Source organism: Fukomys damarensis, unplaced genomic scaffold (genome assembly GCF_012274545.1).
Source record: "Fukomys damarensis isolate Sample0158 unplaced genomic scaffold, DMR_v1.0_HiC HiC_scaffold_30, whole genome shotgun sequence".
NCBI classification, from domain to species: domain Eukaryota; kingdom Metazoa; phylum Chordata; class Mammalia; order Rodentia; family Bathyergidae; genus Fukomys; species Fukomys damarensis.
This window is the reverse complement of record NW_022900942.1, coordinates 47255564-47269206: the sequence shown is the minus strand read 5'-3', so window position 1 is coordinate 47269206 and position 13643 is coordinate 47255564. Positions and strand designations below refer to the sequence as shown.

General features: G+C 41.3%; 1 protein-coding gene across 1 annotated transcript in view; it reads left to right on the top strand.

Moving 5' to 3' along the window:
• Positions 1-13643, top strand: part of Fhod3 (formin homology 2 domain containing 3) — a 433804-nt gene that overhangs the window by 5218 nt on the left and 414943 nt on the right. The window contains exon 2 of the mRNA XM_010638036.2: positions 11401-11507. Within this exon, the coding sequence (XP_010636338.1) occupies positions 11401-11507 (107 nt within the window). The remainder of the gene's footprint in view (positions 1-11400; positions 11508-13643) is intronic.

Genomic DNA, 13643 nt, shown 5'->3' with positions numbered 1-13643 from the left:
TGAAATGAAGATGCTTTTAGAAACAGAAACTGAAGAATTTTGTTTTTAGCAGATTTTCACTTAAAAAAATATAAAGAGTGTTCTTCAGGCAGAGGGAAATTTGCATAGATAAAAAGACACAATTGTGGGAAGGAATGAAATACAGTGAATAAGCAAATATGTGGACAAATCTAAATGAACATTGACTGCTCAAAACAATACCATTTCATGGGGTTTAGTATATTGCTAAAATATTTATACAAGTTTTTCTTTCCTGAAGTATTTATATATTTTTTTGGGGGCAGACTCAGTATTTATCTGACAATGTAGACTTCCTTAGTATAGTTCATAACTTAGTGACTTATAATAATATCTTTCCAAAATAATTGTATATTGATAAATATTAGTTGAATCATATGAACCAGTAATCATCTTTTACTTGCTTCCATTTTAAAATGTTTTGGAATTTGGCTTATAATTCTAAGACATATGTTTGTGACTCAGTATATGCTATTTTTTATACCATCCATTACTAAACGAACTAGATGGTTGTAAAAGTACATTTTTGTAATCTGTCTAAAGGTATAGGTGACATTAAAATAATCCCTTTACATTTTCTGAGACGTCATAATGCTAATTTCAGTAGGTTTTGCTGAGTCAGGAAGGCATGCTTTTATTGATAAGGTCAATTACTAAAATAATTAAAGAAAGAATGTATGGTTAGGAGTAAATAGTGTAACAGGAAGGAAATATGGATAATAATGAATAGCAGGTCAAACAAAATATACATGTAAATTTTAACCCAAACAGTGTGATCATTTTAGGTTAACAGAATTTTTTTTTTCAGCACTGGTGATTGAACCCAGGGCCTGTGAACTGAGTTACATCCTCAGCCTCTTTGTAATTTTTATTTTGAGATAGGGCCTTCCTAAATTAAATTGTCCAGGCTGTGCTCAAATTTATAGTCTTCTTGCCTCACGCTTCCAGAGTGCTGGGATTTTAAGGGTGTGTGCCACCATGCGTGGCTAGCTTAACAGACTTTTATTTATTTAAAAACTATCAGATTTGGTTTTAAAAAAACTATATTCTACTAACAAGGGACACATCTTAAATGCATGACCATTAATGTTGTAAGTAAACACTTGAAGATAAGCCATGTAACACTAACCAAAAGGAAGTGGCATGGTTATATTAGTAGCAGATGATGTAATCTTTTTTTTTTTTTCAGCTTTAATTGAGTTCATTGGTACATTTTAGGGATACAGTACAGTTACATTCATTGTTGGGATCTTGTACCTCTACATCACAAGTCTTGATTCTCATTTTTTCCCCTTACCTCTGCCCTCCCTTCACCCCCTCCTCCCCTCCCCATCTACAAACACTTTATTTTCATCTTTTCATTCTCTCACATTTTTTTCTTTTCCCTTTTTACTCTTCCCCTACCCATCCCACCTTCCCTACACCTTTAGCTCCTTTCTTCCCATTGGGGAAAACTATTCGGTATTTATACATGTGTGACTTATTTATTTCACTTAGGAGTATATCTTCAATATGTATCCATTTTCCTATGAATGAATCTATTTTCTCGTTCTGTATGGCTGAGTAATATTCCATTTTATAGAAAAACCACACAGATGATATAATCTTTAAAGCCAGCAGCATTATTCCAGATAAGGAGGAAATTTCATAGTGCTAAAAGAGCCAGTGCACTAGGAAATATTTTAATACATCTAGTAAATAACTCAAATAAAGAAATAAATCAAATATTGACAGAAGCAAAAGGAAAACCAGAGAAATTTACAGTTGTAGTGGGAGATTAGTGTACCTCTTTATAGAACACACACAAAGAACAGTGAAGACGAAGAAGGCTGGAACATCCTATTTAATGAACACTGCAGCTGCTAAGGGTGCACCCATTGAATTTATTGGACTATAAAATAAGACTCAGGAAATTCAAAGAGTTGAAATCATACAGTGTCTATTTTCTGACCATAATGACAAGGTCCCAAGTTCGGTCCCTGGTACCAAAAAAAAAATGAACAATGAAAAGGACTAGATATTTAAATTCCTACATATTTGGAAATGATATAATATACTTCTAAATAACACTTAAGTCAAAGAAGAAATCCTAATGGAATTGAGAAAATATTTTCAAACTGAAGATAATGAAAATATGACATAGCAGATCTTGTGGGCTGTAGCTAAAAGATCTACATAGGAGAAAATTATAGTCTTAATTCACATAAAATTATTCCCCCATATCTGGGGGGATTGGATTCAGAACCCCCCCAAGAACACTGAAGCACATGGATGCTCCAGTCTTATATTAAATGGCATATAGTATTTACATATAACCCACACACATCCTCTTGTATACTTTGAAGTATTTTTAGATGACTTGCAGCATCCAATATAATGTAAATGCTATGTAAATAGTTGTTACACTGTATTGTTGCAGGGCAGTGACAAGAAAAAATGTCATACTGTATATGTGCAGCACCTGTACAATCTTTAAATATTTTCCCTTCAGGTTCATTGAATTCTTGGATGCAGAACCTGTAGATGAGGTTCTGGATGACATGGAGGGATGACTGTAATAGAAAAGAAAAACTGACCACATTCCTTATGATTTTAGTGCTTAGAAAAATCAAAACTATAGAAGGAAATCACAAGGAACAGAAATGAACAAGATAGAAAACAAACTTTCCATAGAGAAAAAGCAATATAATAAAAATTGGCTCTTTGTAAAGATGTTTTAGTAAAATAGATAAAGAATCTCTCCTAAATTGCTACAGAAAAAACCCAAGAAAATGCAAATTACCAAGATTAGGAGTAAACCAGGGATCTCATTACAGGTCTTCAAGATGTAAGAAATTAGCTAAATCTGTAGGCTCACTAATACATTGTGGCATTTCAACCACCAGCTTTTATGCCAAAACCCCAAAACACCTCCACTTGTTTTAGACATATCAAAAACAAAAAGTCCCAGTTTTTTCCTACCCAGCCACAAACAGCTTTTTGTCCAGTATTTCCCATGTTGGTAAATGGTTCCAACATTTATTAACTTGCTCAAGTAAGAAACTCAGGATTGATTTTGGCTTTCTCTGTTGGACACCTCCACATCTCATCAATCACCCAGCCCCTGACTTTTCCTTCTTCCCTCCTGTTTTTCCTCACATTACTCTTCACCCTGCTTTTCTATCTGTTTCTCTCTTCTACCATTGTCCAAGCTACCTTCAAACAGCCTCTCATTCCAGCAGTGGTCTCCTCATTTGTCACTCAGTTTTCATCTGTACCCTGCACAGCTGGTCCTGCAGGCATCATCTGCTTAGAACCATTCCATTTCCCACCTTCTCATTGCTCTGAACTTAGGTGTAAGATATGCTTTGCCCAGAAGCCTTCCACCCAGAGTCCTTGGCCTGTGCTCTTTCATTGCCTGGTCTACTCAGGCTCCTTCTGTGGCAGGGCTTTCATATCATCATGCTTCGATCCCTGCATGAGAAAAGGAACAGAAATCACAAAGGCGACTCCCTAGCTGTGCTTCTTCTCCAGCCTTTGGGTGATCAGTCCTGCCCATGGCCATAAATGCTTCCTGCCACCTGGTCTGTCTGGCTCATGGGCACAGCACAGAGAACAGCAAAAGATGAAAAACTGGAATGAGTATACTATGAAATAGCATAGTATTATATCTATGTAAGCTACGCCTACTGGAAACCCTGAAACTTTATCAGAAGCCTCTGTAGTAGGCTCTAGTCTCCTGCCCAGTGTATGATGCAGGCCCAAGGAAAAAAAACAAAAACAAAAACAAAAAAACCCCACAAAAAACTAAAAGACAGAACTAAGAGAGATAGGAAGGGGGGCGCACCAGGACACCAACACTGGTGCAACTGACAAAGGCACTGGCCAGTCCAAGCCTCTGAATTTTATTTGTAATCAATTGATAAAGTGAGTTATGTGCAAGGGAAGTAGTACGTGCCAGGATGCTCAATTGTGTAGTTTCTATGGAAATTAATGTAAACAAGGCTGGTAAAGGACAAGACAAAGCATTCTTGAATTAGGAACAGAATAGACAAAATATATGGTTGTAATTAGAACATTGTCCTTCTAGTAAGATGGTTTTAGTTGTGGGAATGGAATTTGGGTGAGTTACTCTGACCTCGGCACATAGACTTTGGCCAGACTCACTTCTATAAACAAGCCAACTGTGGGGTTAACTTTTCACAGCCTGCACTGCTCATAGCCTACTTTGTTTTGGCATAATGGATATTGCCATCTCCTGTGATGCCCATCCTGTGATACCCTCTATAGATTACTAGTAATACCTAATATAATGTAAAGGGGGTGGAAACAGTTGTTATACTCTGTTACTCAGAGAATAATTACATAAGAAAAGTCTGATATGTTGAGGGTAGATGTGACGTTTTTGTGAATCTCTTCAATCCACAATTGGTTTAATATGTGTATGTGGAATCCAGTTTTACATACAAAGGAATATATGTGAAGGTTATGGTTTGAAGGATGATGAAATGAGTACTGTACCTCACTAATCACCTTAGAACATGGTACGCAGAGGACAAGTCTGGAGTGTGTCTTTGTGGTGGTTGTTTTGGGGGATCATAGCTCATAAAAGCCTGAATAGCTGCACTAGAGTTTTGTTTTGGTATTATTATGACTTGTGAAAGAGACACTTGACACTGCTTGTTGGTAAGACCTTTTCCTGCCTTCCTTTGCTTGTCATCTAAGTCCAGTTTCTTGTCTCTGATACTTTTAGAAGCAACCACAAACTTTAAAGAAGCCAGGAGCTTCATGGCTACCTAGCAAAAGAAACACCATTTGAGGAGGAAAACAGGTGTAGGTGTCCTACAGTGACTTGCTGAAGCATGTGGAATACTTTTGTACCCCTCTCAGAGCTATGAAGAGCTTGAGGTGGGACACTCAGAGGTCTGTCTCACAGTAAACTCAGCCCTGGGGAAAGATATAGCTCCTGACAATACCTCATTTGTAGGTCAGGGTTGTGGGTGTGCAGCCAATGTAGTCAGAGGTGCCTGGGCCTGCAAATGCTTGAAATTCTTCATAATTCTGTCTTTTGTGTGTACTTTATTAGTGGAGTAAGTTGGAGCAGTAGAACACGCTCTAGGGATTGGAACTTCAACTCATGCCTGCTTCCTCCTCCTGCTCCCCCCCACCTTGGAAGGTCTCTCTGCTTGGTGTTCCCTGTGCTCTGGGCCTGGCATGGCCTCTCACTCCTTGCTTTTACCCAGTATCTGCTGCTCTGCTGCTGTCTCCTGTCCCCAGCAGGAGTTCAGGCTCAGGGAGGCTTATAGTCGTGTGTGGGTACTCAGAGGCTTCTCCGAGCTGCTGTGTGGTGGCCATTCCTGCCTTGAGCTGGCTGCTGTGTGGTGCATTCAGTGAGCCACTTGTGGGGCCAGCTTCTCTCCCATCACCTCTCCAGACCCCAAGCACTTCAAGGGTGAAAGTTGCCCTCCCTGTCTGCTATGAGCAGTAGTGGCAGGTCATGGAAAGAAGAGACTGACTTAAAGTCACAACCTCTAAACTGCTCACAAGCCTATGGATCTGCTGGGCAGTTTGGTTTGGACCAGTTTGGCTGATTTCTACTGGGCTTTCGCAGGTATCTGATGTCAACTGTTGGGTCATCTGGAGATTTGATGATTCATTTGGGCTCACTTGATGGCAGAGTTCCAAGAGGAGCAAGAGAAGACAGTCTCAGAATGCTGGGCAAGTGTCTGCTGTGTCACATTTACTACCACCCCACTAGGCACAGCAGGACACAGGCCGGCCCAGATTCCAGGAGTGGAGGACAAGTCTGCCTGCTGAAGAAAGGAGCTGAGGGTGTAGATGCAGGGTTGGAGGGACACAAGCTAGTGGCATTTATTTGAGCTTTACTTTAGGCTCTTTTCATTTTTTTGGTACCGGGGATCGAACTCGGGTCCTTGCGCTTGCAAGGCAGGCCACCGAACTGCTGAGCTAAATCCCCATCCTGAGGCTCTTTTCTTTTTAAAAATCCCATATATTTTCCTATTTCCAAACTACTACTAAAATTAGTTTAAAAGATGGCCCCATTATATATTTATAGAGTTGTTCTGTGCAAATCTATTTCAGAGCTACACAGAAATTTTACTGCCTAGACTAGGATCACTGCAGACCTGCTGCCAGACCCCAGATAATCATTAAACCACCCCAGTAACATGCCACTTCATTGGCTTGAGGAGGGGAAAAAATATATAAATCGAGACGTGACATCAGCCTTGTTTCAGATGTTTGGGGCTTTTCTGGGAGTGTGAGCTTGCCCCGTCTTTCTGATTGTGCTGTCTCTGTAGAAACAGTGAAAAGAACCCCAGAATGACTGTGCAGCCTCTCTACAAGGAGCCAAGGGCTCTTTCTCTGTCTTGGAGAATGAGGACTTATTTTAATAGTGTTTTGACCCAAGGGAGTGGCATAAAATTCAGGGTAACTGCAAGGACCCTCATTGTGGATCTGGGACTGGCTTCCTCCTGGGTAGCCCACCCCCTGTCAGAATCTTGGCCATAGGCTGACAGCCTGCAACCTGATCTGATGCCTCCCTGCTGTGCCACTGTCACTGCCCTGAAATTCTCTAATGGCCACCCTTCTATAATAGCTCTGTAATGCTATCTTCCCACATGGCTCCCTGCTTTGTCTTATGTCCTGAAGTGCCCGACAATGTCCTGGCCACCAAACCTACAGCCAAGAAAGGAGTGCAGGGGACATGCTGCCAGGGGATCAGAGTTGACATGGAAATTGTCAGCGTCAGGAAATTCCAGGGCCCTTAAGTCATTTGGGAAGATATTTGACATGAGAGGCCACGGGAAGGGATCAGGTTGCTCCCTGTAAGCAGGAATCGAGGTCAGGGACTGGTTTGCCAGGGAGGGGTCTGAGTCCCTCACTGTGCCGGGAAAGTTTGGCTATTTCTGTCTAAATCTTTATAATCTGGTTGGATTTAACTTTACTTGCTGCCTATTCATATTGTTTATATATTGTTCCAGAAATTTCTGTTCCATAGTTTTCACTGACAAGATTGAATAAATCATTTAAGATGCCTATCACTTTGTTTATAAAAGTGACACTTAGGCCAGGAATGGTGATCCACACCTGTAATCCCAGCGCTCTTCGAGGCTGAGGCAGGAGGTTCATAAGTTTGAGTCTAGCCTGGGCAATTTAGTGACTTAGCAAGATGCTGTCTCCAAAAAAAAAAAAAGGTGGCGGAGCCTGGAGATGTAGCTCAATGTGAAGGCACTCTGGATTCAACTCCCAGTGCCATAAACAAAAATGTTGAAATAGGGCTGGGGATGTAATTCAGTGGTTGCTGCACCTGCCTGGTCCTGCAAGGTCCTGAGTTCGATCCCTGGTGCCGAAAACAAAAAACAAAACATCAAAACAAAACAATGTACCTGAAGCCACCCCCCGATATTTAGTGTATCAGGCTGGCCAGACACACATTATTCTTGCTACTTGGCTCATGTGGTGGTTTAAATATTAATCTTATGTGCCTCCAGTGCAACAGTAAGGCAAGGCCCATGCCATGGAAGGGTGCAGGGCAGCGTGTTTTGATTTCACAGGCCACTTGTGCTGCATGGGTCCCCTTGCATGCACACTCCTGTTCTCTGTGAGGGCAGCCAATGTCTGGAGTGGTTCCTCTCACAGTCACCCTCCTGTGAGGGCCTCTTGTGTGCTTACCAAGGGACCAAGAGACAGCATACCCATTTTCTTTTTCAGTTGGGCACAAATGAACTGTTAACTAGCTAATTACCACATTTGGCTTGGGAATTGATGGTAGCTTTTTTTTTTTTTGAGGGGGCCTTGGGCAGGATGGTGGATGTTGGTGGGGTCCTGTGCTAACTACGGTGGAAACAAAAACTTCCATACCTTTTGACAGTTTATTAAGTGGCATTTTGTCTTATTCTGTCTTGCATTTTTATGTCATACTCAATGAAACCACCTCTTTGAGGGAAGGAAGCATTTATGTGTTCCTTGGTACCCTGCCTGTATCTGACATATAATTTTGTTAAAATGAAGCTATGGAAATGGTAGTTAATGATGCCTGGAATATGAAGAAAGGGATAGTGAGACCGGGCAGTTAGGGTAAGAGTTGGAGATCTTAAGGCTGGGGAGATTGTGGGGTTTCCTGTTGTGATTTGGAGCTGGCCCAGAGTACATTAAGGCAGATGTCTGGCAGGCTGGTTGAAGGGTCCAGGAAGATGGGCTACTCACTTTGGGCTGCTAGGAATAAAATTGGAAGGCATGGAAGGGGGATGATGGGTAAAATAGCCAATGTGACAATTCAAGACAGGAATACATCTGTGGCCATCAGCCCCCACTGGCTGCACAGGAATTAGGTGGGCATGGCAGGGACTGAAAGCCTAGGTCAGGGTCTTCTGGTTCTTGTGTCTCCTGTGCCACCTCCACTGTAGGCTGGAATCTGGGAGCAGAGTATACTTCTGATCGCTGATTGTGAAAGCCTCAGGAATTCTGTGAGTCAGTTTTTAAATGTAGCCATTATTAAAAATTAAATTATAGAAACTGACAACTGAAAACATTTAAAAACAAAAGTAATAAATATTCAGAAAATGTCACTCGCTAGTCATCTGACTGCTACTCCACTGTTCCCAGTCTTCACTCATTTTGGAATTAGTCTGAACTCACTAACTAGCTGAAGAAGAGCTATCCTTCCAACCAGATGAGTGGAAGGTGAAGTTATAAATTTGGATTTCCTTATAATGTTGGTCTCCATCTTCTTTGGCAAACTTCTTTTACTGTATTTGTAGGTGTAATCATTCTAAGTGTAACTAAATGCTCCCTGTTGCATGTGCTCTTGAGGTTGGATATATCCCTGTGCCAGTGTGGGAGTAACAGTATCTCCTGGGGGGCTGTTGTGCATCAGTGACTTCCCACTGGCAGCTTGAAACAGGCTGTGGTGGGAGCATTTATACCACATTCAGGTGCATTCTGCCTCTGCCCCAGAGTAGCACTTCTGCTCCTTCTAGCTTCTCTCCCAGGCTGAGCACAGACCACAGCCTCACAATACCTCAGACCCCTTGAGGAAAAGCAAACTCTGGATCCAGCAGCTTCTTTCTTTAGACTCAAAGGTTTCCGGGGACTGAGGCCAAAGAAATCATGGCTTAAAGGGCTTTCATGATCCCATCTTCTAGTCTGTTCGTTTTTTTTGTGGGGTTAAACGTAAGTACAAATGTTGATATTACCAACAGAACTCACTATGTAGGTTATTTCTTGCTAATACTAGCAATAGAAGTTAAAAGCAAGAACAAGCTACCAGTGCTAACACTGATACTCACACTCTGGTGTGCATGTTAACAGATCTAGTTTCTACTGGAATTTTCCACCTAGGAGTGATAAAGTCTGATTTCAGCCCATAGGAGTTGCCTGTGCAGGAAACTTCCTGTTTGCTGCTTCCATTGACTGGGGGAGACAGCTCCTCATATATTTCCCCCAAACCCTGGGAACACTTCTGGTACCACTATAAGTGAATTTGGTCAATTTGATCTCTATATTCAAAAACCTTTTCCGATTAGATGATTCATCTATGAAATACCACTCAAGAAGGCTGAAATTGATGTTTACCTTTGGTTTGTTATTAGAGAAATAAGACAAGTGAATCAAATAGGATTACCCCCGCCCCCGTGATTTAACTAGGTATTTCTCGCAAATAACAAAGAACAAATTCCTTCATTCTCTTGAGGGTAATCAGAATCAAGGAAGTTCGAGGTCTCTAACAGGAAGTAACAGCCCCTTCCAGATACCAGTTCTGAACAAGATGACAATCTGGATTTCTTTTGTTGAGGATACCAAACACAGTTTTTCCATCAAAAGAAACTAATTCTTTGTTTGAAATCTCACTCACACCAGATTATCAAGCATTTGTCTAGATGTTTTAAAGTAGCTACATAAATTTGTCTCCCCTGTTTCCTAATCCTGTCATTTTGGAATGAAGTCTTAACTCACTCACTAGATGAATAATAAGAACCATTCTTACAACCTGAGGAATTGAAATGAAGTTATAAATTTGGATTTCCTTGCAGTATTAATCTCAATTTTTGGCAAAATTGTTTTCCTGTATTTGCGTCATCATTCTAAATGTAACCAAATGCTACCTGTTGAAACAACTTCACTATCGTAACCACTTCCCACAAGCAAAGGCTCATTTCTTAGTCTTGCCACAGCCCAGGACAGGTCAGTGGAGACTGGGTGGTAAAGAGGTCCTTCCATACGGTGACTCAGGAACAGAGCACCTCCTGGGCTCTGCCACATTCTGGGGTTTGGCATTGTCCTCTGATTACTCTGCACCTGGCTTTAGATAGGAGAAAAAAGGTGGGCAGCTTTGAGGGCTGTTGTGGGTGGGCATGAAGCTTTCTTCACTTGTACCCACATTCTGTTGGTTGGCACTCAGTTATGTGGCCAGAGCCCAAATATAAGGCTGGGTCACGTGGTCCGTATGCCCAGGTGGAAAAGGGAGAGGAGTTATTGAACATGTGCCCCTGCCTTGGCCACGTCAGGACTCTCAGATGACATAAGCTGTTTTTGGCCAGCATGATGATATTTTAAATTTCCTTATTGGTCTCAGTCCATAGAGAGGATGAAGATCATAGTGGTAGAGAGCATGACCTTGAATCAAACTGCTGGTGTCTAAACAGCAGCTCCACAACTTGCCGGATGTTGACATTGGGCAATTAACTTAATTTCTCTCTAAATGTTGATTTTTTTTAACCTGTAAAATGGGCTTAACAGTAGAACATAAGAGTCCATTTGAGAATCAGATGACTTACTGTGTCTACATATTTAAAAGATTGCTTGGAAGGTAAAAAAATGGGTTGGTTAAATTTAAAAAAATCTAAAATGAGACTAGAAACAGAGAAAGCTAATTTCCTCTATGGTGTGTTGTAATTTGTTGCTAGTCAGGTAGAGTTCAACTGTAAAAATGTTGATTGAACACCCATGATCTGTAATGGGCCAGGTATGACCATAGTGTAAGTGTGCTTTTCATCCATTCAAAAGAAACAGCACATTTTCATCAGCAAATCTGCCTTTTATAATCTGTAACTCTTCATCCACAGTCACACCAGCATTGTGATTTTGGTTGTTACTTTCCAGATCTGTAGCCACCTCTGTGTCCCTGCACTGACCAAGTTCTCAGAGGGTTGCTTCCCCTCCCATCCATCCGTGCTAGTTCTTTGGTAGGTGTTATATCTGTCCCCTTGGAAACCTGTTTGTGTCCAATCTATTTGCGTTAGTGTGCTACCTCTTCTAGCTATGATTCACAGTTCAGAATAATGCTTGATTTTTAAAAACCCATAAGGGCAATGCCAGGGACCTTCTCTATATGAAGTCCCCGTTGGAGGAGCACCTGACACCATGCTGTTTCTCTTGCAGTTGGATGATTGTGCACTGCAGCTCTCCCACAATGGCACCTACTTGGACCTGGAGGCCACCCTAGCCGAACAACGAGATGAGTTGGAAGGCTTCCAGGATGACTCTGGGTAAGACTCACTATTGTCCCTGCTGCCTGGTCCCCACTTCCCAGGAAACTGGGGTGCTTTGAGGTCTTAAAATACTTTGGAGAACCCACCATAGCTGTGCCCTTCTTTGCACTCACGATCACAGAAGAAGGGCCGTGTAAATGATGCGGTCTACAAACCCTTTTCTATTTTGAGGGACTTCACTTGACAAAAGTACTTGGAGAGGGAGTCTTTCTCAGAAACATTTCTGGTATAGTTTAATCAAACACATGGTATTTATCTTATAAGTTATTTTTAATCCAAATATGTATGACAATTGAATCAATATTTTCCAGATTTTCATGGATTGATGATGGTTTTAAACATTGTTTCCAATAATTTATTGGATGTTTCATTTTATTGGCAGATGGCCTAGTAGTTTTATACTCTAGCATCCTTTCTGTTCATTACAGTGGAGAAAGTAATCATTAGTTATGCCAATTAACATCAAATTATTTTTAACCTACATTTAGATTGCTTAATACTTCTGATTGCTGTGACTTAAGTCAAAATCGGACAACTAGTCATTGTTACATTTGTTTGATCACTAGAATAGCTCCCTTGTGGTGTCCTTCTGTCCTTTCTGCTCATCATCCAGGTGAACCAAAGTATTCCTCTGATTTCATCACCTTCCTAATGCTTCCCAAATAATGCTCAGCTGTATTAAACTTGCTATTCACCCCCCCACCCCCACCACACCAAGTTGTTTGAAACTATTTTGTCCAAGTGAAAAATATAGCCAGGTGAATATTATTTGAGAGTAATGATTGTTAATGAATTGTTTAAAAAAGCGGGGATGAATTAGAGTCTTCTTCATGTTAGTTTCATGGAACTCTGACTCCAGTGGGTCCTGATAGCTTCCAGGGTTTCCTCTGTTTTATTAGCTGTTACAAGTTTTAGTCATTGCTCCCTCTTTTGTTCTGCTTAAATTCCCCAAGATCTGAACTATACCTGTCTGGATGTCCAGCATCCAGCATTTTGTCAACACCTTCTAGTCATATCTTGACCAGTGGTAGCCAGGTGAATGGCATACTCCCAGAATGGATTCTTGCAAGGCATGGCCATGAGCACCAAGAAGCCCAAGGGCCTTGGCAGGATCCGGCAAGGTTGTCTGAGGACAGGCTTCTTGTGTACAGAGTGGTGTGATGGCCATTCCAATAGTGTGTGGGAAAAGACTGTGGGAACCACTACAGGCTGTAAACACGAGAGGGGTCTCTCAGGCTACACCAGACACTACTCACCATCACTTAAAAAAATTGACATTATTAACATTGATAGACTGGGGTAAATTGCATTATAATAGTTTCTACCAATTATCTGACAAACCCCTTTATGTAGGCTGGGTGTTGCTCTAACTGGACAATGTCATGACTCACTGAAGAAAAAGACCCCAGGAATGTTATAAATAGATCATTGTCAACTTGAAAAATGTCTAGTGGTGTCAGGCTTGAAGACCTTGTCCTATTTAGTTTTGTTTTCTTTCCTACCAAAACTTGAATGATTTGGAGATAGTAGCTTAGAAAAAGATGCTATTAAATAACAGTATAAGAAAATAGGTTGAAGAGGAAAATAACACTTACGGAGCATCCAGTATGCCAAGCACTGTCCTAGACATATTATTTATAGTATCATTGTTTAATAGTTACTTTTCACAGTAGTCATATAATTGGATTTTATTGTCTCAACTTTTCATCAGAGACAAGTGAGCACCAGGAATTAAATTACACATCTAGGGTGGCAGAGCCAGTAGACGGTGAGCCAGATTTGAGCGTGAGTGCGACTGATTCCCCGGTGTGCACTCCTCTGCCACCCTAGGAGCTTCTGGGTGAAGTCATTTCAGGTTCTATGCTGCGAGTACACACAGTGTGAGGTTGATTTTTGCAAAGAGATCAGTGCTGGTCTGAAACTCCACCTCCAGTGTAAATAACACCCAGCCATGCTGCAGAATGGCTCCAGGGAAGACACTTTTCTGCCAACACCCATCACTGACACTACAGCTTTCACTGTAACACTGGTGTCCAGGGTAGATCTTGGTACTTGCTTTCTCACTTGTGCCCTTCTGAAGCCTCGCCTGGTCTAGCCTGGGTGCTGTTTCTGTACCCCAATAAGAATGAATAT